This window comes from Dipodomys merriami, unplaced genomic scaffold, assembly GCF_024711535.1.
Source record: "Dipodomys merriami isolate MVZ:Mamm:240054 unplaced genomic scaffold, mDipMer1.0.p SCAF_34, whole genome shotgun sequence".
Taxonomy (NCBI): Eukaryota; Metazoa; Chordata; class Mammalia; order Rodentia; family Heteromyidae; genus Dipodomys; species Dipodomys merriami.
Window position 1 is genome coordinate 6745943 of NW_027204937.1, and position 23892 is coordinate 6769834.

General features: G+C 41.3%; 1 protein-coding gene across 4 annotated transcripts in view; it reads left to right on the top strand.

The window, feature by feature from the left end:
* Positions 1-23892, top strand: part of Patj (PATJ crumbs cell polarity complex component) — a 283552-nt gene that overhangs the window by 91686 nt on the left and 167974 nt on the right. For all 4 annotated transcript variants that reach the window (XM_069987179.1, XM_069987180.1, XM_069987182.1 and 1 more), the window contains exons 21-27: positions 5505-5619; positions 10322-10493; positions 12535-12606; positions 14126-14303; positions 15806-15916; positions 17421-17498; positions 23096-23195. In XM_069987179.1, the coding sequence (XP_069843280.1) occupies positions 5505-5619; positions 10322-10493; positions 12535-12606; positions 14126-14303; positions 15806-15916; positions 17421-17498; positions 23096-23195 (826 nt within the window). The remainder of the gene's footprint in view (positions 1-5504; positions 5620-10321; positions 10494-12534; positions 12607-14125; positions 14304-15805; positions 15917-17420; positions 17499-23095; positions 23196-23892) is intronic.

Below are 23892 nucleotides of genomic sequence, written 5' to 3' on the forward strand. Positions count from 1 at the left end.
AAATTTTAATTTCCCCAAATAAAAGACAGCCTGGTTCCTTGTTATATAAACTTTTAAAGTTACAGATAAAATAACCTAATATATATTTAGGACGTTTGTATATTTAGGCACTCATATTTTAAAATCTGTAATATTTCTTGAGACTATTCTTACATTTAATGACATCATTTAAGGTTATAGAGCATAATGCTTAAGATGGTTTTACACAGGAGGCTAAGATCAGAGATTGCAGTTCGAAGCCAGCCCAGGTTGGAAAGTCCATGAGGCTCTTATCTCCAATTAACCAACAAAAAGCAAGAAGTAGAGTTGTGGTTTAAGTGGTAGAGCACCAGCCTTGAGTTCTGAGTTCAGAAAAATATTGGCATTAAAAAAAAAAGAATTTTACTGTTTCAGAAGTGGTCTCACAATTTTCACCATTATATGTCCACAGATTTCACTTTGTAATATACCTTCAAGATTCATCCAACTTGTAGCATATGTCAGGACTTGTTCCCTTGTAGAGCTGCGTAATTTCCTCTCGTATGCATACATTGGGAGAAACAAAAATGTCCTCTACCTTCCTCAATTCAAGCCTAGGAGGGTAGAAATTAAACTGGCCAAGGATATTAGTGGAAATGGGGCCATAGTTCAAGTGGTAGAGCACTTGCTTGGCAAACGAGAGGCTTGGAGTTTGATTCCCAGAAGAGAGTGGCAGGAAAGAGGACAGAAGAGAGAAGAGACATTAACTGGAGAGAAAGAAGACGTATCTCTGGAAAAATAAGAGATTTGTTTCGAAAGATACTAGGTTGTTAGAACAAATGGGAGAGAAGGAAGTTTGTGAGAACGTTTCTCTGATGCAATGATCTTGCCCTCTTCTAGAGAGTTCTAGCAGGTTTACCATTTCTTGGGCCTGGGCCTGGCTGGTTGACACCACAGGCTCCTTTCCCACAAGTTGATGCTTATGGCAGTCATGCAAGGGAAGCTCTCAAAGGCTTGCCTCAGTCCAATCCCCAAATGCCTTTAGCTTAAATTACCCTTCATCCCAACTCTAGGATTCCAAGAGTGTCCCCGTATCTGCTTCCCCTGCTTCCAGTTCTTTTGGCTTGCCAGTCTATCAAAGAATACTGAGAAGTTTTTATTTTGGAGGTGGGGGGAATGAGCAGTGGGAGGGGAGAGGTACTTGTGCCACAGTCAGTGAAGACTCGAGTCTTGGTTCAGCCTGTTGGTGGAAGTGGGCTTGTTAGGCATTGTGATGGTTCATCTCCATTGTCAGCTTGATTGAATTGCAAAATGCTCCGGAGATAGGTACAGCACGTGATTTGGGGGAAGGGTGTCTGTGATGACATTTCCAGGGGCAATTAGATCCTGAGGGCTTTGAACTGATGAATAGGCTAATCCCTTGATGGATTCATAATATAAATGGCATCATTGAGAGGTGTTGAAAGAGAGGCAGGCCTCATTGTAGGTAAGTCCTAGGAGTCTGTGTCCTGCCCTGGCCCTTTCCTGAGTTCTTCCTCTACTTCCTGGCCACCATGATAGGAGATATCTATTCCACCCTGCCCTGGCCATGATGGGCTGAGGACACCTCTCAAACCCTGGAGAATGAACAATCCTTTCTCTTAGGTTGTTTATGTCAAGTATTTAGTCAAGAACAGCAAGGAACACAAGCATCTTATCTATTGTTGCAGTCTTAGAGAATGCCAAGTTTTGTAACTGAAATCTGTGCTTACTTATATGGTATGCAAAGCGTGGTGTACATGATAAAGTGAGAATTCTTTTTAGGAATCTTACAGAGACCTGAGGAACTGCCTTATCTCAGGCAGACAGGCAGGCAGGCAGGCAGGCAGGCCGGCAGGCAGGCGAATGTCCCCTTCTTCCCCCATTTATAACTTCTGGCTCTATTTTTATTTGGGTCTGACAAGGACAATGGGCTGTGGTATTGTCAGTTTTCACAGAGTTTTCACCCAGAGATAGAATTGCTGGATCATATGGTAATTCTGTATTTATATTTTGAAGGAACTCTATAGTTTATTACACTTCTACCAGAAATACCCAAAGTTTCCAAACTTCCCACATCCTTGCTAATACTTGTTTGCTATCAGTTGTGTGTCTTTGTGCGTGCACATGCACATACATGTGTGTTTTATAGGCTTCTCTAGTTCTCAGTTTTTGCTCACACCAGGTACTCTACCATTTGCATCACACCTCCAGTTCAACATTTTGGTAGTTAATTGGAGATGGAAATCTCCCAGACTTTCCTGTGTGGGCTGGTTTTGCACTTCCTCCCCAGATCTCAACCTCCGGAGATGTTAGGATTATAGATAGGAGTCACTGGTGCCCAGCTTTACTTAGCTTTTAAGAAACAGACTGCTTTGACTTTCCTATTGTAACTTTGTGCACCAGGAGGAAAAGCCATATCCTTATGTTCTATTTCCATTGGCATTCTAGTGTGTACGGTCAACGATGAGGAACTGAGAAAACACCACATAGCACCATACAGCCCTTCTCAGAGTAACTTAGCTTTCACAACCCACCCTTACGGTTGATTCTCCTTTGCCAGTCCCGCACATGAGCACTCACTCTAACTGCCTCTTCAAAGCTTTGTGTGTTTGTGCCACATAAAACTTGGAAAAGAAGTGTGTGTACTTTCCCCTCATTTTCTAACTTGAATTGAATCCTAGAACTCTGCCAAGATGGAAATGGAGATTCTGCTCCCACAATTCCCAAGGTGAGGGCACTAGCTGGGGACCCTTGAGAGCTGATTAGGTCAGGAGCACTCTACCCTTAAGAGCCTTTCTCTTTCCTTCCTTCCTTCCTTCCTTCCTTCCTTCCTTCCTTCCTTCCTTCCTTCCTTCCTTCCTTCCTTCCTTCCTTCCTTCCTTCCTTGTGTGTGTGTTTTGTTGGTCGTGGAGCTTGAAATATGGGTCTGGGCACTGTCCCTCAGCTCTTCAGCTCAAGGCTAGCGCTCTACCACTTGATCCATAGTGCCACTTCCAGCTTTTTCTGCTTATGTGGCACTGAGGAATCAAACCCAGGGCTTCATGCATGCAAGGCAAGAACTCAACCACTGAGCCACCTGTCCAGCCCGGCTTAAGAGCCTTTTTAGAAGAGGCTGGAGAGAGACCCTCAGCCCTTCTGCCATCTGAGGTCACAGTTAGAGGTGCCATTTATGAAAACAGAATCAGGCTCTTTTCAAACACACCCATCCCAGCACCTTCACCTTGCTCTCCCAGCCTCCATAAGAGTAAGAAATAAATCACTGTTTTTATGAGTTAGCAGTTAGTGGTGTTTTTGTTACAGCATCTAATACAGTAACTCTCATGGGCCTTTCCTCCTGGCACTAGGACACACAGCAAAGGAAAGGCAAAGCAATCTTTCCTACCCAGGCTGGCTTTGAATCTCTATCCTCATATCTCAACCCACGTAGCTATGATTATAGGCATAAGTCCCTCGTGCCTGATTGCCTGAAGCAATCTTTCTGTATATGCTGTGTTTTGGGTACTTTAAATCAGCAGTCAATATGTAAGAACAGCATATTTTAACATCTTTCAGATCTCAAAATATGAAAGGGGAGGACATAAACATTTTGGCATTTTGCAGACTATAACTTTTGAAGCTCATACAAGATGCGTATGCAGAAGGAAGACGAGACAAAGTATACTATGTACATTATCTACAATGGGGTTTGCTTATTTTTACTTTGAGTCAGGGTCTCTGTATGTAACTGGCTTCAAACTTGTAATCTTCCTTGCTTAGCCTCCCAGTACTAGAATTAGAGTTGTGTAGGTAAGCAGTGTTTACTTGTTGTATATGTGTGTATGTGTGTGTACTGGTCCTGCAGCTTGAACTCAGGGCTGGGGCACTTTCCCTGAGCTTTTGTGCTCAAGGCTAGCTTCCTACCACTTGAGCCACAGCTCCCACGGGCATTTTGGTGGTTAATTGGAGTTGAGAGTCTCTCAGACTTTTCTGCTCCATCTGGCATCTGAGATCTCAGCCTCCTGAGTAGCTAGGATTATAGGTGTGAGCCAGGGGTATCTGATTTACTTATTTTTTTTCTCCCTTTGGCAGTGATGGGGTTTGAACTCAGGGCCTTACACTTCCTTGATAGGCTGGCGCTCTCCCACTTGAGCCATACCCCTGGCCCTACTTTTGCTGATTATTTTGGAGATAGAGTTTAGTGAACTTTTCTCCCTGGATGGGCTTGGAAACTCCACCCTGCATATCTCAGCCTCCTCCTCTGCTAGGCTTATAGGCTTATCTGTAACTTTTAAGTGTAATCCTCAAGTAGATCACAAGAACAGACCAGACTTTGTTCCTGGTTAATCCCAGTGCTGGGTAGGCTCAGATGGGAGGATTGTGAGTTCCAGGCCAGTCTGGATTACAGTAGGTCTTCCTGTTGAAACCCTGTGTCAGAATAAAAACAGTGCTTAGCATTATGAAAATTGGCCTTGTGTTTGGGATGAGCCATGGAGCTATTTAAGTCACAGCCTGGAAAGTAAGGTGGCTGAGAGATGGTGTGAATCCACAACTGACATCCTTGGTAGACATGGTCCATCTTCTATGTTGGTAAATGTTTACTTCAGTCCACTTTTTTTTTTTTTTTGTTGGTCGTGGGGCTTGAACTCTGGGCCTGGGCGCTGTCCCTCAGCTCTTCAGCTCAAGGCGAGCGCTCTACCACTTGAGCTACAGCGCCACTTCCGGTTTTCTGGTGGTTTATTGGAGATAGGAGTCTCACAGTCTCTCCTGCCCGGGCTGGCTTTGAACGCGATCCTAAGATCTCAGCCTCCTGAGTAGCTAGGATTACAGGCGTGAGCCACCAGCGCCCGGCTACTTCAGTCCACTTTTGTTCATCAAGTACAATTTATTTTTTTCTGTGTCAATTCTGGGACTTGAACTCAGGGCTTGGGAGCTGCCCTTGAACTTCTTTTTGCTCAAGGCTAGTGTTCTACCATGTGAACCACAGCTCTACTTCTGGCTTTTTTTTTTTTTTTTTTTTTTTTGCTAGTCCTGAGGTTTGAACTCAGGGCCTAGGCACTGTTCCTGAGCTTCTTTGCTCAAGGATAGTTCTCTACCACTTAAACCACAGTGACACCTCTGGCCTTTTCTGTGTATGTGGTACTAAGGAATCAAACCCAGGGCTTAATGCATGCTAGGGCAAGCACCCTACCACTGAACCACATTCCCAACCCTCTACTTCTGGCTTTTATGATCATTTATTGGAGATAAGAGTCCTAGGGACTTTCCTGCTCAGGCTGGATTCGAACCATGCTCCTCAGATCTCAACTTCCTGAGGAGCCAGTATTACAGGAATGAGCCACCAGTGCCCAGCTCACAATTTTTATTAGTGTGTAGGAAGAGCAGGTTTTTCTGGCCTAGGTTCTTTTACATATTAGGTCACCAGCATTTGTCACACCTTGACCACAGAATAAACTGTCACTAAGACCTGTTTTCAGTGTTGTCTTTATCTGCAGTGCTTCAAATTATTCATAAAGTACTAATGCACTTCTATTTTTCTTCCTTTCAAGCTGGAAGCAACGTTTGGCTTTGATTCTGTTCCATCCATGCCCTCCGCTGAAGGAAACAGTCGAATTGATGATCTGGAAAATCTTAATTCATTAGCTCAGTGCAGCCTGGATTTAGGTATATGGCTTTTGTTTCATATAAACACGGTTTGATTATTTGTCATCGGTCTGTCTTGTTTTGTGCTCATATTGTGTTTATATGCATTCACTCTGGGAAGTGGTGCTGTGGCTCAAGTGGTAGAGTGCTAGCCTTGAGCTGAAGAGCTGAGGGACAGCGCCCAGGCCCAGAGTTCAAGCCCTACAACTGGCTAAAAAAAAAAAAGGACAGCTGTCATTCACTCTGTTTTTGAATTTGAACTTGCTTATTAAGCACCTGCTTCAGAATACCTGAAAGAGCAGTCCTGGCTAAGATTTCGATGGAGAATTTTCATATTCTGTCTTCTGCGAGGGCCAGGTTTTCTGTCTCCCTGTGCTATTTATCCACAGTAGGGGTTACAACTCAAACTAGTACTTGATGCTGAAATAAGTCTCCTGTTATGTGGTAAAACCTATGCTATTAAGTGGTATTGTTAGCTCATTGAATGGCACTATTAAATATTGATAAAGAGAGGAATGTTTAAAACATTTATAGGACATTTTCATAACCATACTTTACAGTCAATTTTAGCACATTAATATCTTAGGTTCCATGAAAGAGTTGAAGTACTATGTCTCTCCTTGCCTTCCCCCATATAAACTCATATGCCTTTGAAAACTCTTTAAACAATAATTTTTCCCCTGTTCAACCTTGAAATACAGCATGTTTCTGTATGACAGATAGGGAGAGGCTGTTTAGTTCTCTCATTGCTCTGTAGAGCTACTACTGTTCAAGTTTATGTTGTCCTTCAACTTGCTATATGTTTCCTGAGGAAAAGCCTCATTCTGGGTTTTCTCCTGTTGTATGCTGAGATGCTGTGAGGAAGAGTGCACTACAGAAGGTGATGTTACAGTTGATATGAGGTCAGGGTAAAAAAAAAATTGACAGAATAGAGTCATGAGTAGTGAAGACTGAAGGCCTATATGTGATGAAGCACTTGTCTAGATGAGTCTGTGATGATGACTGGGAGAAAAATGACCCTCCCTGCTTCATACGCTTCCCTAGATGACTGCTTTTTTTGTTTGTTTTGTTTTAAAGTCCCTTGAGCTTGCTAAGTGCACTTCACACTTGCTAAAGCAGACATTACTACTGCTGAGCCACACCTCCAGCCCTGACATTTTGCTTGTTAATTCTGCAATAGGCTCTCGATCATTGCCTGGGCACATTCCCAGACACAGGATAACAGGAGTCTTTCAAACTGTTCTGCCCAAGCTAGCCTTGACCCTCAATCCCAATAATCCCAGCTTCTGAAGTAGCTAGGATGATAGGTGTAACCCGTGAGGCCTGGCTGATTAGGAGGAGTTGATGGATGGACGGGGCCATGGGTTTGGGGAATGGGAGATGGAGAGGGGATATTTTGCTCATGGGACAAACCTATCCTCTGTGGAGCCCAGTTCTTATTACATAGGTGACGCCAGTTAATCTTGTAGGCTTTCTGCTGTATGTGCAAGCTTCCTGTGGCTCTGTAATAAATACCTCAGACTCCATGGCTTAAAACAGTAGCCCTAGTCTGTTCACAGTCTCTTTCACTGTTCTGATACCCACTTCAAGGTGCCATAAATCCAGGTGAAGGCTCTAGGGAAGAATCTGTTCTTTACCTCCTTCTGTTCCCTGACCTGTAGCCACATCAGTTCAGCCTCTGCTCCAGTCTACAGTTGTCTTCCTCCCCTTTGCCCTGTCTGTATCTCCTCTTCCATCTTTAAAGGAGAGTTGTCATTGGACTTGGGTGTCTGCTGGATAATCTGTGAAAGACTTGCCTTATTTCTCAAGTAAGGCCACAATTCAATTGTTACATTGCCTTAGTTATTACTCTGCAGAGCCCTAGCGTTATTCTTGGAGATAAAACCTTGGCAGTGATGCTTGGTGCCTGTTCTCAGTCGGAAAGCATTCATAGCCAGCCATGCCAACATGCCGTGTGGCAGGCATGAAGAGATGACCCTAGTGGCCTGGGGAAAGATTGATAATACAGTGTTTGTACTACTTTTTTTTTTTTTTTCTGCCAGTCTTGGGATTTGAATGCAGGGCCTGGGTGCTGTCCCCGAGCCTCTTTGTGCTCAAGGCTAGCCACTCTACCACTTGTGCCACTTCTGGCTTTTTCTAAGTAGTTTATTGGAGATAAGAGTCTCATGGACTTTTCTTCCTGGGCTGGCTTGCAATCATGATCCTCAGATTTCAGCCTCCTGAGTAGTCAGGATTACATAGGCATGAGCCACTAGCATCCAGCAACACATTTTGACAACATGATTCTCACTTCCCTCTTGAGATGCCAGTCCTGAAAATGTCAGGCTCTGCTTTAATCCAGGCCCCTCTGTACTATGAACTTGCTGGGACACAGGCAAGCCTCCAGCTTTGACTGACTGTTCTCTGAGGTGCCTATCTAATCAGTATCTCATCTACTCTATTAGTAACTGGAAGCCTTAGATTTAACTATAGAACAATTAATAACCATTTCTGAGAAGTTACATGTAATAGGCTGTTGTTGAATCTGTGGTTAACCCAAAATGATAGGTCTTGGAACTAGAGATGTAGCTCAGTGATTAGAGTACTTGAAGGATTCCAGCCCCAGCCCCAGAAGAACTAAATCAAAACCATTGTCAGGTGCCAGTAGCTCCCACCTATAATCTAGCTACTCAGGAGCCTGAGACTGAGGATCGGGGTTTGAAGGCAGCCCAGTCCATCAACTTTGAGAGACAGCTGGCTTTTTGGTTGGTTAATTGGAATTAAGAGTCTGGTGGGATGGTCCTGCTTGGTCTGGCTTTGAACCATGATCCTCAGTTCTCAGCTTCCTAAGTACCTATGATTACAGGCATGAGCCACCAGAGCCCAGCAGCTTCTCTACTTTTAAAAAATAATAAAATTGCCGGTGCAGGTGTTTCATGCCTATAATCCTGGCTACTCAGGAGGCTGAGATCTGAAGATCAAAGCTGGCCCAGGCAGAAAAGTCCCCATGAGACTCTAATTTCCAATTAACGACTCAAAACAAAACAACCCCCCCAAAACAAAACAAAACAAAATAAAAAACCAGAAATGATTAAAAAAAAAACAAAAACAACAGAAGTGGTGCTGTGTCTATAGTGGTAGAGCACTAGCCTTGAGCACAGAGGCTCAGGGACAGCACCCAGGCCCTGAGTTCAAGCCCCACAACTGACAAAAAACAAATACAAAAAAATTAAAATTATACAACATACTGCCAAACCCTAGGAAAGAATGTAAGAAGTCCAAAGTCCTCTACCTCCTCCCATGTACCTCAAGCTTGTTACACAAACCTTCCTAAGTAGAAAGCATAATTAATAAAAATTTGGCAAAAGCATCGTTGTAAATATTTAAATAAATTATGATAGTCTATCTTATTCACCAGGGAAAATCTGGTAAAATAAACTTAGCCTGCACTTTTTTTTTTTAATCTGTAAAACACAGTTGATTGTCTCTTTTCTTTTCTTTTCTTTTCTTTTTTTTTTGTGGGTCATGGGGCTTGAACTTGGGCCTGGGCACTGCTCCTGAGCTCTTCAGCTCAAGGCTAGTGCTCTACCACTTGAACCACAGCACCACTTCTGGTTTTCTGGTGGTTTATTGGAGATAAGAATCTCATGGACTCTGCTGCCCAAGCTGGCTTTGAATTGAACCATGCTCCTCAGATCTCAGCCTCCTGAGTAGCTAGGATTACAGGCATGAGCCACCAGCACCCATCCATTCTCTTTTCTTTTCTAACTTATAGTTTGATCTAAGAATTAAATATGTTCACAGGGGTAAAAGAATTGTAAAATTTATAAAATAAGCCTTTTAAAAAAAGATAACGGTTTTCATTGGTTATTTGCTGTTTCATTTTGTAATTTGTTTTTCAAATCAACAAAACATGAGTACTTCTTAATGGGCCAGCCTAGATTGATAAAAGATATTTGCAATTAAGATAATCATACTATCGAGGGAGAGTTTTGTTTTTGTTTTAAATAAAATAGTATTGGGCCAGGTGCTAGTAGCTCATGCCTGTAATTGTAGCTACTCAGGAGGCTGAGATCTTAGGATTTTAGTTTGAAGCCAGCCCACACAAGAAACTCCATGAGATTCTTCAATTAAGCACAAAAAACTGAACGTGGAGCTGTGGCTTTAACAGTAGAATACTAGCTTTGAACAAAAAAAAGCTCAAGAACAATGTCCAGGCCCAGAGTTCAAGCCTCAGGACCAGCAAAATTAATTAATTAAATAAATAGATAGATAAATAAATAAGTGCCACAATGTCATTATGATTTTTGTTGTTGTTTTTGCTAGTCCTGGGGCTTGAACTCAGGACCTGGGCACTCTCCCTGAGCTTCTTTTGTGCAAGGCTAGCACTCTACCACTTGAGCTACAGCACCACACTCTGGCCTTTCTGTTTATGTGGTACTGAGGAATCAAACCCAGGGTTTCATACATGCTAGGCAAGCATTCTACCACTAAGCCACATCTCCAGCCCTGTCATTATGTTTTCTGTGAGGCCTTACTTTTTTAGAACTGTCACCTGCTTCTGCTGAGAATCCTAGTGTCCTTCCTTATTTATTTCCATGGGCATTTCCTACAGTCCAGAGTTCTTTTTGCTATTACAGTGTCCTATCATAGTCGGGGAGGGTGCCTGCCCCATAGCTGTCCCTTCCTCTGCTGAATGAATGAAAGAAGAATGTGTCTGGTGTTTCCTGTCTCTGCTCTTCAGGCATGGTGATTCCAAGTGACATCCAAGGTGCCAGTATGTGTGGTGACCTTCCTCTTGTGGCTCAGAGAAGGGAGCAGGATTTGCCTTTATACCAGCTCCCAAAGACCCGGATACTTTCGAAGAACTCAGCTTCCACAGGAATGTCGCCTTCCAGATACAACACACGTGCCTGGTACGTGCCATTTCTCTTGAGACCCTTGTGGTAAAAGAGGGGGTATTTTGTTTGTATTTTGGCTTGGTGTTCTACTTTTAGAAAATGTACAATATTGTTCTGTATTTGTAAATACAAAACAATATTATAACAAAATCTACTATATTAGACTGGGACAATATCACCTAGTACTTAAAATTGGGCTGGACATATAATTTTACTTTTTTAAGGAAGGGCACAGAATGGATTACATATAGTGTTTACTTAGACAATGGGAGGTTCATTCAGAGTTGATGTTCACAACTCTGGCAATGCCCTGGTGAACGAATTGAAGTGTGGATTGTCAGAATGGAGAACCTGCAAGAAGTGGTGGCTAATAGCAGGTTACAAGTAGGATATTCTGTGTTTCCGGAATAGGATGTGATGTAGATGGTAGCATATTAAATTCTTTGATATAAATTTATGGAGGCATAAACAGGTGGGGAGAGAAGGCAATGGGACATTTGGGGATGCATAAAAGGTTTGAAATACCCACAGGACTGAAAGTGAAATCGAATCCTTTAGGTCCTCAGTCTGGGGATTACTGTTCTGGCATTGAGAGCAATAGCATGTAAAGGCAAGTGTCCTGGATTTCAATTGCCATCCAGGGGAAGCTTGAAGAGTAACAAAAGCATGGGGCTAAGGTGAGAGCCCTGGGAGCTAGTCCCTAAATAAGCCTGCTTGGACAAAGGAATGATGTGGAATGAACAAAAGGTTGAAGGAATTAGAGGTCAAATTGGAAGCCAATGGAAGCGAGGATTTGAACAAAAGGATCACCACAGACTGTGATCACAAGCTACAGAGAAGTCAAGGCAGATAAAACATTTCCTTAGCTGTTGGCCACAATGATGCCCTTGGTCAGCATAGAATAGTTTCAGTAAACTGGATATCAACCAAAAATGGAGGCTGGGAAGGTGGCTCAGTGGTAGAGTGCTTGTCTTGCATGCATGAGGCCCTAGGTTCGATTCCGCAGCACCACATAAGCAGAAAAAGCCGGAAGTGGCACTGTTTGGCTCAAGTGGTAGAGTGCTAGCCTTGAGCTGAAGAGCTGAGGGACAGCACCCAAGCCCAGAGTTCAGGCTCCATGATCAACAAAAAAACCCCCAAAAACCAAAAAAAAAAAACCCAAAAACAAACAAACAAAAAAGAAATGTTCAAAAATGGAAGAGTCAGAAACTGGACATCATAACATCAGAGTAATTGAGATTTTTTTTTCTTTTCTTTTTTGTATTTTTGTGCCTGTCCTGGAGCTTGAACTCAGGGCCTGGCCATTCTCCCTGAGCTTTTTTGCTCAAGGCTAGTTCTCTGCCACTTGTGCCACAGCTCCACTTCCAGCTTTTTGGTGGTTCTTTGAAAGTAAGAGTCTCATGCATTTTTGCTGCCCTGGCTGGCTTTTGAATTGTGATCCTCAAATCTCAGCCTCCTGAGTAGCTAGGGTTACAGGCATGAGCCACTGACACCCACCCAGACTAGTGTTTTGAGAATTATAGTCATGAATGTATGTTATTTAGTTAATCAAGGGTGTTATAGTATCAAGATAAGTTGTGTGTGTGTATGTATGTGTGTACGTGTATCATTATTTTGTTGCATTGAGTGTTAAATCAGTACATTTGTTTCTTGTATTTATTGAAATGAATATTTTAGAAGATTAAAATTAAAAACTGTCCAGGCAACAGTGGCTCATGCCTATAAAACTAGCTACTAAGGAGGCTGAGATCTGAAGATCACAGTTTGAAGCCAGCCCAGGCAAGAAAGTCCGTGAGGCTCTGATCTCCAATTAAGCACCAAAAGGACCAGTAGTTGAGCTGTGGCTCAAGTGAAAGAGCACCAACTTTGAGCAAAAAAGCTCAGGGACAGTGCCCAGGCCTTGAGTTTAAGCCCCAGGACTGACCCCAAAAATAAAAAAAAATGAATTAATAAGCCCTGTAACTACTTACAGATTGTGTAATTTCAAACCTTTCCCAAGAACTTTGAGGAGCATGTCTTACAAGCTCTGTGTACTTATTCATTTCTTCCTCCACAGTGACTTACCAGAGAGAGAAGAAGGAGAAGGAGAAGAAACACCAAACTTCAGCCACTGGGGTCCACCAAGAATGTATGTGGGTGACATCATTGCCCTTCTCAATGGGACCACAGTTCCCGCTCTTTTCTATTACTTGAGGGACTTCAACTTAAGGTTGCAAGTGTTGCTGGTTCACATGTAAACTGACCCAAGTTATAGCTCCATTTCATCTTACCTAGTATTGTTGTGCACCCTCCCCCCATAAAAAAAGACTATAACCTATATTAGCACAATCTCTGAATCTGTCAGAGAAAGCAGTTTACAAATGTTGATCTGTGAGAGTAATTACTGGGCTCAGTACTTAGGACTGCACTTAGGCTACATAGGACTTGAGGCTTCACCTGTAGATAATTTTTTTCCCTACCTTCCTCTCCTGGTGTGAAGTCCAAGTTTTGTCTCTTGAGTTAGCAGAATGTACAAACTCATCTTCTCTTGGATGTGGTTATGATTTTAAGTACTCACCAGGGCTGTGTTTGAAGCTAATAAAAGCCTTCCCTTAGCTGTATTCTCTGTTCTCTATGCATTATTAATTCACCACAACCACCACCTGCCTGTCCTCCTCTTGACTGCATTCAGAGTTTTGTCTTAGGAGGTGGTTTCTGAGTTGCTTTTTTTTTTTTTTAATTTGAATTTGGCCTATGTCTATGAGGTTTAAATTTGACCCTAGGGTCAAATTTTGCACTCTATACTTACATTTTCTTACAATGACAATGAAAGAAAAGAAAACATTTAACTTTAGGGATGGATGAAATCTGTCCTTGGATCAACAAAGCACAGAGTTCAAAGTTTTCCCCGGGAAAACCTCCAACAGCTGGAGTACTCAGTGGGAAAGTTATTTTATTCTGCAAGTCTGAGCTTTGTACTAAGCTGATTGTCTTGATTCCCTTCCCCTCATTTCCTCCATCCATTCTTTGTTGATTTGACAGCTACAAATTATATGAGCTAATTACAGAACAAATGATAGAAATGGGAACATTAAGGTCTTGCTAAATCTCTCTATCTAAACTGCAGTATTTATTGTTTTAGAGACCTGTCCTTTCACATGTCATAATTTAACCTTTTTTTTATATGTCGTAAATTATTGATAGCATCTTATCATTTTGGAATTAGGTATCACTTTTAATAACATTTGTAAAAAAAAAATAAGGTCTTGATATCTCTCCCCTGTAATACTAGCTACTCACAAGGCTCTGAGTTCAAGGCCCCCCCCCTGCAATACATTTAGAAAAATTATTATTATTATTATTTTCAGTCGTGGGGCCTGAACTCTGGGCCTGGGCGCTGTCACTGAGCTCTTCAGCTCAAGGCTAGCGCTCTACCACTTGAGCCACAGCGCCACTTCCGGCTTTTTCTGCTTATGTGGTGCTGAGGAATCGAACCCAGGGCCTCATGCATGCAAGACAAGCACTCTACCACTGAGCCACCTTCCCAGCTAGAAAAATTATTTTTATAAAATCTGAGTCACAGGATATGGCACCAATTGAATGCTTATGAAGGAAACATTGCCAATTAAATCAACTTGTTGAATAGTGTCTCCTTTCTCTTTCTACAGTGTTGAGATCTTTAGAGAGCCCAATGTGTCTCTCGGCATCAGTATTGTGGGAGGACAAACGGTCATAAAACGCCTGAAGAATGGAGAGGAGCTTAAAGGTATATTTATCAAGCAAGTTTTAGAAGACAGTCCAGCAGGAAAAACCAATGCACTGAAAACTGGAGATAAAATACTTGAGGTAAATGATCTTAAAATTAAATAATATTAAAATTTTGTTTGAAACATGTGTAAGACAGTAGAAGAATCGCTAAGCTAAAACACCTTGCTTCATGTGTCGCTGAATGTATGTAATTATAGTCCTCTGTTTCAGTGTGTTCGTTTGTACATAATGTGCTTAATTCTTGACTTTTTCAAGAGTGAGCAGAGACAGAGGGAAAAACAAAAATCTCAGGAAAAAGGCAATTTAACAAAGGGCTCTGATGGGATGGGGGGAATGGTAGGCATTTTGTTTCTCATAAGTCTTTAATGAGCTCTAAATTTTATGTGGGTTTGTGGGAGATCTGTGCCATTAGCGAAAGTTGCTGACCTTGTAAAATCTCCCATCAAGGGAGGGCTGGGTCATGCATCTCACATGGTAGATGGGCTTTGTGGGAATGGCATTGTTAAGATTGTAAAGGCACATTGAAGCAGCAAGGCTGCCCAAAGTCTGAATATGATGGCTTTCTTTGTGTTGGGTTTATTAAATGGCAGCCAGTGGGTATAGTCAGTCCCAGAATCTGCTTGCTTTAATTTAATTTAAGATAGGGTCTTGCTATATAGCCCAGACTAGCCTACTGCTTGTAATCTTTTCAGTACAGCCTCTCGAGAGCTGGGATTACAGGCATACACTATCATGCCCTGCTGAATTTACTTGATCTTGATTCATACTCTGAAAGGCGAGTCCTCAGCAAGGGGTTTTGACTGTGAGAAGATGAGAGGGACTCTGTCTTTTCTCCTATTTGCTTGGTCTTGGACACATCATTTATGCATCGTGTTATTTCCCAGATGAAGGAGAAATCAGAGTTCAAACCCAGTAGCCCTGTGATGGTTAAAGAACTACAAAGCATGCCTCTGTGTACACAACTTCGGGTTGTAGAGTTTGAACATTGCTCATCTTTTCTAAAATTTAACTTGATTATCTACACCTAGAATGTAAATAAAATTAATTGAATTTTAATTTTACTTAAATTATGGATCTATTCAAACTCAATTTGTAAGGTTTTTTTTTTCTATTTTGTCTCATCCTTTTCTTTCTTTCCCTTAACTTTCAACTTTGAAATAATTATGAGTCAGAAAGTTATGAAGAAAAATACTAGAAAGTCCTTGTACCTTAGTAGAGTTCCATGTTAATATTTTTGTGAGCTATCCAACAGAGATTATTCAGATTTTACTAGCTATTCATGTAGTCCTGTGTGTGAAGTGTTTGTTTGTTTTTGTGCTTGTAGCTTGAGGCTTGAAGTCAGGACCTGGTCCCTGTCCCTGAGACTTTTTGCTTCAGGTTAGCACTCTTCCACTTGAGCCACAGTTCCACTTCTGGCTTTTTGGTGGGTAATTAGAGTCTCATGGACTTTCCTGCCTGGCTGGCTTTGAACAGTGATCCTCAGATCTCAACTTCTTCAATAGCTAGAAGTACAGGTTTGAGCCACAGGCAGCTGGCCTTTTTCTTCCTTTCTAATCAGCAGAGGGACTTGCATGTTTCAGGTGTCTGGGGTGGATCTGCAGAATGCCTCCCATGCAGAAGCAGTGGAGGCCATTAAGAGTGCTGGAAACCCTGTGGTGTTCGTGGTTCAGAGCCTGTCAGCCACACCAAGGGTAAGTTCTACTTTTAGTTTTCAAAACAGTTTAATCTATGTTCACAGCTCTGGATCAGATTTTTAGCTCCAAATTTTTCCCACGGATTTTCATTGTTCAGTAGCTAGAGTATTACTTACAAAAAGTATTAGCTTCATATACATCTAACCATTAGCTTCTGTGTCCATTTTTCCCCTCCCAATTTTGATCTGCTGGTCAAATGAGACTTTATGGTTTATGTTGGTTTTAGTCCCGATGACAGACGTGTTTTCAGCTTCTGACATAGGCACGTTCCTTCCCTTTTCTGCGCTCCTTATTTTGTGAAACGTTTATTGAGTAAGACCATGTGTTAGGCCCCTTCTGAACAGCTTGGGCATTGTGAGCAACATCACTCAGTTCCTGCTGCCACTAAGTGTGTCCATTGGTGAATGCTGTAATCCGTCCCTGTGCCAGCAGTGAGGGGAGATAGTTATTGGGTGGATGTAGAGAGCTGGGGGACATGTTTTAACTGAGTACAGTGATTATGTGGCCCATATGTGAAATGCATTGGGTTTCCTATATTCTAGGAATTAGCTTAAATCACCACTGAAACTTTATTTTGGAGATGAGATGCTTAGAGGAGAGAATGGGGACAAAGTTCATCTTTATCTGCTCAGTCCTCACATACAGATCTCTGGATTTCTATGCCTTTGTGACATGCATTTAATTTTATAATAGTTTAGTGTCACAGACCTTTACCAGGTTTCCTGAGTTTTATAGTTCTTATATATTTGCTTTTGAGCTAAAGTTGCAACAATATGTACTGCTTAACAAGCTTAAGACCTGGTGGCTCATGCCTGTAATCCTAGCTATTTGGGGACCTGAGATTTGAGGATTATGGCATAAAGCCAGCCAGGGGCAGAAAGCCCATTAGACTCTTATCACCAATTAACCAGCAGAAAAACTAGAAGTAGAGATGTGGCTTAAGTGGTAGAGCACCAACCTTAAGGAAAAAAGCCAAGAAAAAGTGCAAGGCCTCAGTATCAGCATAAACAAAGCAACACACACACACACACACACACACACACACACACACTCTCTCTCTCTCTCTCTCTCTCTCTCTCCTCTCTCCTCTCTCTCCTCTCTCTCCTCTCTCTCCTCTCTCTCTTGTCTGGAGACATGGCTCAATGTCTACCATGCTTGGCATAGGTTCCCCCAGCACTCTAAGCAAACAGAACATCCAATAGGAAATGCAACAAAGAGAGGCATGGTGGCACATTCTTGTAATGCTGGGATTCAGGAAGTGTGGCAGGAGGATTGTAAGTTCATGGCCAACCTGGGCCACATAGCCGGTTCCTGTCTCTAAAATTAAACTAAAAACAGACAAGAAGTGGAAAGAGGGCAGAAATGAAAAAGGAAGGAAGGAAAGGAGAGAGAGAGAGAGGCAGTGAGGAGGGAGGAGAGTAAGAAAAAAGAAGGAAGAAAATGAATATGACCTGTGATCTTCTCCTTTTTCTTCTTCCCACTTGTTTTCTTCCTGGTTTAGGTCATTCCTAATGTGCATACCAAGACCAGCACAGCCATCAATAACCAGGACCAAGACACCCAAGAAACAAAAGAAAAGGTAACTTGAGCTTCTTCAGCTTCTAAAGAATGGCTTTGGTTTCTTTCCCCATACATGGGCAGCAGTTAATAAGGGTGGTTTGTGATGAGCTCAGTTCAGTGTAGAAGGGATATGTTTCTTCTCCCTGTGTGCGTTCCTGCTTTGCACCAGGATGGGGGGTAGAAACATGGTGCTACGCAGGGTCAGATATTGTAAAGGGCCAGCCAGCTGTGGGCATCTGTGTCCACTTCCCAGTCAGCCAGGCTGCTTGTCCATCCCCAACACATGCTGCTCACATTTGCTTGTTCCTGAGATTTGGGTCTTACTGCTCTGTTAGCTGGAAGTTTGTCCTCCAAAGGGCAATGAGCTGGTCAGAGGTCATGTCTTCACGGTCATCAGAGACAGTCACTCACTATTCCTGTTTTCCTGCCTCTATTCCATTAGAATTATTTGGCCTAAACATTATTTTAGGATATGGTATCAGAAAGGGATAAATTTTCATTTTTTTCCCCTTCAAGATAACTATTTCTGGTTTGGATGCTACTTGGTGGTTTCTGTTTTTTTTTAAATAGACTAGCACATTTAAAATAATAGAGTTGCACTGTTTTGTTAATGAGAATATTAGATTTAAATAAAGCTAGTCTCTGTGCTAATCAGAGTTTTTTTTTCATTTGAAGAGACTTACATCTAATTTATTAATTTACTGGAAGTAGGAAGACAGTTTATATTTACTATGTGAGGTAAGGACTTCGCTTAACTACATATACTCAGAGAGCTTTTTAGCTTCTGTCTGAGAGCTTTAACCATCTGGTAAATGCAGGCACAGGAAATATAAAAAGCCACTTATCTTTTGGTCCAAGGGCATTTCTTCCTGGTAGATCCCAGGCATGCTCCAGTATAGACACAAACAGGCCTGCACAAGAGGTTGAGGAGCACATTCTGTTCCTTCTCAACCAAAGAGCCAGTCTCTGGACAGCCAGCACAGAATGGACCTTCATCATCCCTACAAATGCCAGCAGATTACCACATCACAAAACCAAACCCCACGTGGTAGGTCTTCCAAAAAGGAAGTAAGTTACAGCCCAAGTAAATGGCAGACTAGTTTTGACCTAGTATCAGAAGCAAAAATGTAAACTAGTCAGGCACCAGTAGCTCACACCTATAATCCTAGCTACTCAGGAGGCTGAGATATGAGGATCATGGTTCAAAACCACCAGGCAGAAAAGTCCATGAGTCTCTTTTTTTTCTGGCCTTAAATTATTTTTTATTATTATTATAATATTGATGATATACAAAGGGGTTACAGTTATATGTCAGGTGAAGAATACATTTCTTTTTTTTTTCTTTTTTTTTTTTTTGCTGATCATGGGGCTTGAACTCTGGGCCTGGACACTGTCCCTCAGCTCTTCAGCTCAAGGCTGGCACTCAACCACTTGAGCCACAGCGCCACTTCGGCTTTTTCTGCTTATATGATGCTAAGGAATCGAACCCAGGGCCTCATGCATGCAAGGCAAGCACTCTACCACTGAGCCACCTTCCCAGCCCTAAAGAGTACATTTCTTTCTTTCTTTCTTTCTTTCTTTCTTTCTTTTTAAGTAAGTTATTGTGAAAATGCTGTACAGAGGGGTTACAATTACATGAACAAGGTAATGAGTACATTTCTTGTCAAGCATTGTTGTCTCCTCCTTTGTTTTTCCCCTGCCATCCTTTCCCTCCCATCTCCACAACTACACTCCCTCACCTCACCCCATGAGACTTTTATCTCCAATAAATGACCAGAAAAGCTGGAAGTGGAGCTGTGTCTCAAGTGTAGAACACTAGCCTTGAGCAAAAGAAGCTTGGGGACAGTGCCTAGGACCTGGTCAAGCCCCAGGACCAGCAAAAACAAAACAAAACAACAAAAACATAGGATTAGAAATTTAAAAAAATTAGAGATCAATAAAAAAAAGGCAAATTCTGTTATCAGGTGGAATTACTATGGGAGCCAAGAAATCATGTAAATAGGCTTACACAACTCATGAATTGTGTGTCTGAAACATTTTTATAGTCTAATTAGTTCTGGAAGGTGAGTCTACTTGAGCATCTCCATGAGAATTCCCAAACTATCGAAGTGTAAGTTAAGAAGAAATAAAAGACGACTGGTAAAATTATGCTAACTATGCAGGTGCCAGGTATTTATTTGCCCATTAAAGAGGGCATTAATAAGATGGAAATCATGGGAAGGAAAATTGAAGAGAATGAAGTATTTCTAACTGCTGAAAGAAAGAATACTTAAGATTCAAATTTAGACACAAAACTTAATGTCTTCCAGGGAAAGAAAGACAACTATAATCTTTGCTCTAAGACTGAAATCAGGTGTACCTCTGCCAGACAAACTTAACACTCAGAATTGTTAATTAGAATAGTTCGCATTACTTATTTCCTAAACCTTTGTGAGGATGTAAGTAGCAGGAGGGGTGAGGAGTTGTTCAATCACTCAGCAAATAATTAAGGAAGATGACCTACTATGTGCCTAGGACTGCTCTTCAAGAGCCTGTCTTGTTCTCTATACTTGTGGGGATGGTACAGCTGGCCTCACTGTTTATCCTTGAATTTGGGGAGAGCCTGCCCTCCTTTCCCCCTTCTCTCACTTGTAGCAGAAAGACCCTCTAGATATCCAGCAACCCGCAATGAGACATATGGAAATACTTTTTAAAAAAATATTGATTGAAGCTAATCAAATCAATTTATAAATTCTCCTTAAATATGTTTACAATGCTATGAATATATTAGGAGATAATATTAAGAGCTATAAAATATTAAGAGTTATAAGACATCAATTATATCCAAATATCTTGTCTTTAAAATTTGTTATTAGCATATATTAGTTGCACAGGAGATTTCATTGTGATATTTCTATAGATAGTTAATATACTAGACTCACTCTTCCATCACTCTGGCTCATCCTTCCTCCCCACAGATGTCCTCATTCTATGTATTGTCTTTGATGTAGGAGAACCTCATTCTGAGAAAAACGTAAAGTCAAATGTATTTGAAAACCCATGTTACTTTTATCTTTAATTCACTCAGAATTTTCTTTTTCTTTTTTCTTTTTAGAATTTTCTTTAAAATTAAATTTTAAAAGGAACAAGTGGGGGCGCTGGTGGCTTATGCTTGTAATCCTTAGGAGACTGAGAGAAGAGGATCACGGTTCGAAGTCAGCTCTGGCAGGAAACTCCCTGAAACTCCTATCTCCAACTTACTCAAGTGTAGAGCATTAACCTTGAGTGAAAGAGCTCAGAGACAGCACCCAGGCTTTGAGTTCAAACTCCAAGACCTTTATACACACACACATACACTCTCTCTCTCTCTCTCTCTCTCTCTCTCTCTCTCTCTCTCTCTCTGGGGTTAACAAGGAGGTTAAAAGAGGACGACTATGTGTTATGTCAAAAAACGAACTTTACAACTTTGGTGGGGGAGGGCGGGGGGAGGATACGAAGGGATGGGAAGGGTAAACAAAGGAGGAGGCTACAATGCTGGATAAGAAATGTACTCATTATCTTGCCCATGTAATTGTAACCCCTCTGTACAGTATTTTCACAATAAAAAAATAAATTTAAAAAAATAGGATGACTATGGTTAAAGTAAATTGTTTACAACTATGAAAATAGAAACCTGCTAAAATTGTTTTGGAAACAAAGTGAAGGGGGGAATCAGAGAGTGATAGTGGGATTGAGATTAATTGGACTATATTGTAAACATGTGTGGAAATGTAACTGTGAAATCCCTCCCTGCCCAATATAAGGAAGTAAAAGAATGTAAACTATTACAAATAGAAAACAAATGAACACCTAAAAAGAAATTAAAAGAGCTGAGTGAAGTGTCTTAGAAGTAGCTCCTGCTCATAGCTCCAGTTGCGCAGGGGACAGAGATATGGAAGATCACAGTTCAAAGCCAGCCTGGGCAAAACTTTGCGGGACTCCATTGCAACCAATGAAAAGTTAGATGTGGTACCACACACCTGTCATCCCAGCTACATGGGAGTCATAAATAGAAGGATCTCAGTCCAGGCTGGTCTGGGCAGGTGATAGTCCAGGCTGGTGAGACCCTATCTGAAAAATCATCAGAGCATAAGGAATGAGGGAGGGTATATCCCAAGAGCTAGAGGCTTTGTCCAACAAGTGTAAGATCTGAAGTTAAAATCCTAATACCAGAAAACAAAGGGGCCGCAGCAATCATACTTCTGTATTCTCTAATGCTCAATAAGTATTTCATACTTACTATCATCTCTCTGTTTTATCATTCTTGAATTTTAATGATTTTGGAGTTTCTAGAAAAAATACACATACATAATACTTTGATTAGAGAAATGTGGGTGTTTCTCCTCCCCTCTCTTCCTTTCCCCTCTCCTCTCCTCTCTTTCCTTCTCTTCTCCTGTCTTCCCCTCTCCTCTCCTTTTTTTGCTTGAATTTAGGACCTCTCAATCCCACTCAGCTTTTTTCCACTCTCAGTTGATCCTCTTCCATTTAAATCATGTCTTCAGTTTGCTATTTTGCTGATTTATTGGCTCACTGTGATACTCTCATCCTCTGAGTAGCTAATATTACAGGTGTAAGCCACTGGCACCTGACTGTGTGGGGTTGTTTTTGTTTTTGTGGGTTTTTTTCCTTTTAAAAATGTGTTTTCTTTTGTAAATCCCCAGTAATATTTTGTACTTTGGAGGAATTTATCTCGTGCCTTCTCTGGATAATAGACTCACCAGTATCCACTTATAAAGCATCTCTGCTATTAGTGGTTTTGTCATTGAAAGCATAATTGAATGTACTTTACGGAAGTCCTGTGCAAAGCGCATCTTAATTCAGTTACTTGGGTATTTGTGGATGGCTTGGGTATATCGGCTTCTAGTCTTTTTAGCAGCTTCCATCTCCCTAAAGTTTGACATGTTTTATTTTTCTCCGCGCTCAAGAAAATGGCTCTGTTCTATGAAGGTAATCTGTTCATAGAATTTTGTTCTCTTTTAAGTAGCTGCATGAATCCAATGTCGATGTGCTGTATCATTTGGCATGTGAATGGAAAGCATACTTTTGCTGAAGTAATTATTCATCATACTTTTGTCTTTTCTCTCTTGTTTAAACATTAAAATGTGTGTTGACCAGCTCTAAATTATAGATGAATACTTTCAGTTAGAAAATCTTGGCATTTCATTTCTTTTTCTTTTTTTGAAAGGAATGAGATCTATAACTTATCATCGAGGAAGAATTTAAGCAATTTAGAATTAATGCTGTGGGATTCTTTTTTGCCTTTTGGATTTTTTTTTTTTGGGTGTCAAAGTGCCATTTCTTTATTAGCAACAAAGAAGACGTAGTTGCACAATGTAAAGAAAATGCTTTTCTAGGCAGGGCAGCAGCCTTCAACAAGGCTGGCTTTGCCATCTTCTTTTCTGCATTGCTGTGCTTCTATCCTCCGGTAACATTTATTCAATAGTGGGAGCATTGGGGAATACATTCTATTTCTTTTGCAGTCCTTGAATTACAATGAAATTGGTTATCCTCAAACTATTATCCTTTGACGCGTTCTGTCACTGAAGAAGAGGGCCACACAACAGCAATTAACTCTCCTCTCACATTTTGCATCTTCAGAGGCAAGGAACGGCCCCACCTCCCATGAAACTGCCGCCTCCTTACCGAGCTCCGTCCTCAGACAGTGATGAGAGTGAAGAAGACTCTGCGGTGACCGACAGTGAGTCCTTTTCATTGTTTCCTGGAGATGCGGGACTTCTTAAATGATGCTGTCGTGACTGTTGTAAATGATCGCACAGACAGCTCTGCTTCTGCAAAACGGTGCATGAGCAAAGGCTAGAAAACAAACGTCTGTCTTTGAAGCTCCTGTGGCTTATATCACACAAGCCAGCTTTTCTAATTTTCCGGCTGTCCGGGGAGGGGGGTGGGGGGTAGGAAGCGGAAGGAAGCTGTGCTATACAATGTTTTACCTATAGCACCCCCAGATTTGGGCTCTGAAATGAAAAAATGCTAACAGGTCCTTAGAACTTGATCCATAAGAATTTGAGTTGGTCATTGATGCCAGCTCTCAATTACTTTCCTCTCAATTACTTTGCTAAGGTAAAATTACAAGTCACAGTTACTTGTGCACTACTGAAGGAAATACTCATTTATACTTGTACTAAATGGAGACTTTTTATTTCAAAGAAAGAATTTGCATTTCACTTATGCTGTGTAATATGTAGTATTCACCTTGATTGCTAGTGTGTATGGAATTTCCTTTGGTGAGGGGTGATGAAAATTTTCTAAAAGTCGACATTGATGATAATTTGTGAATATATTGAATATATTGAAAACTACTGGCACATACAAGTTTTAAAGGGGTGAGTTTTATGATACATGGAATGTATACATACATACATATGTTCATATATGTT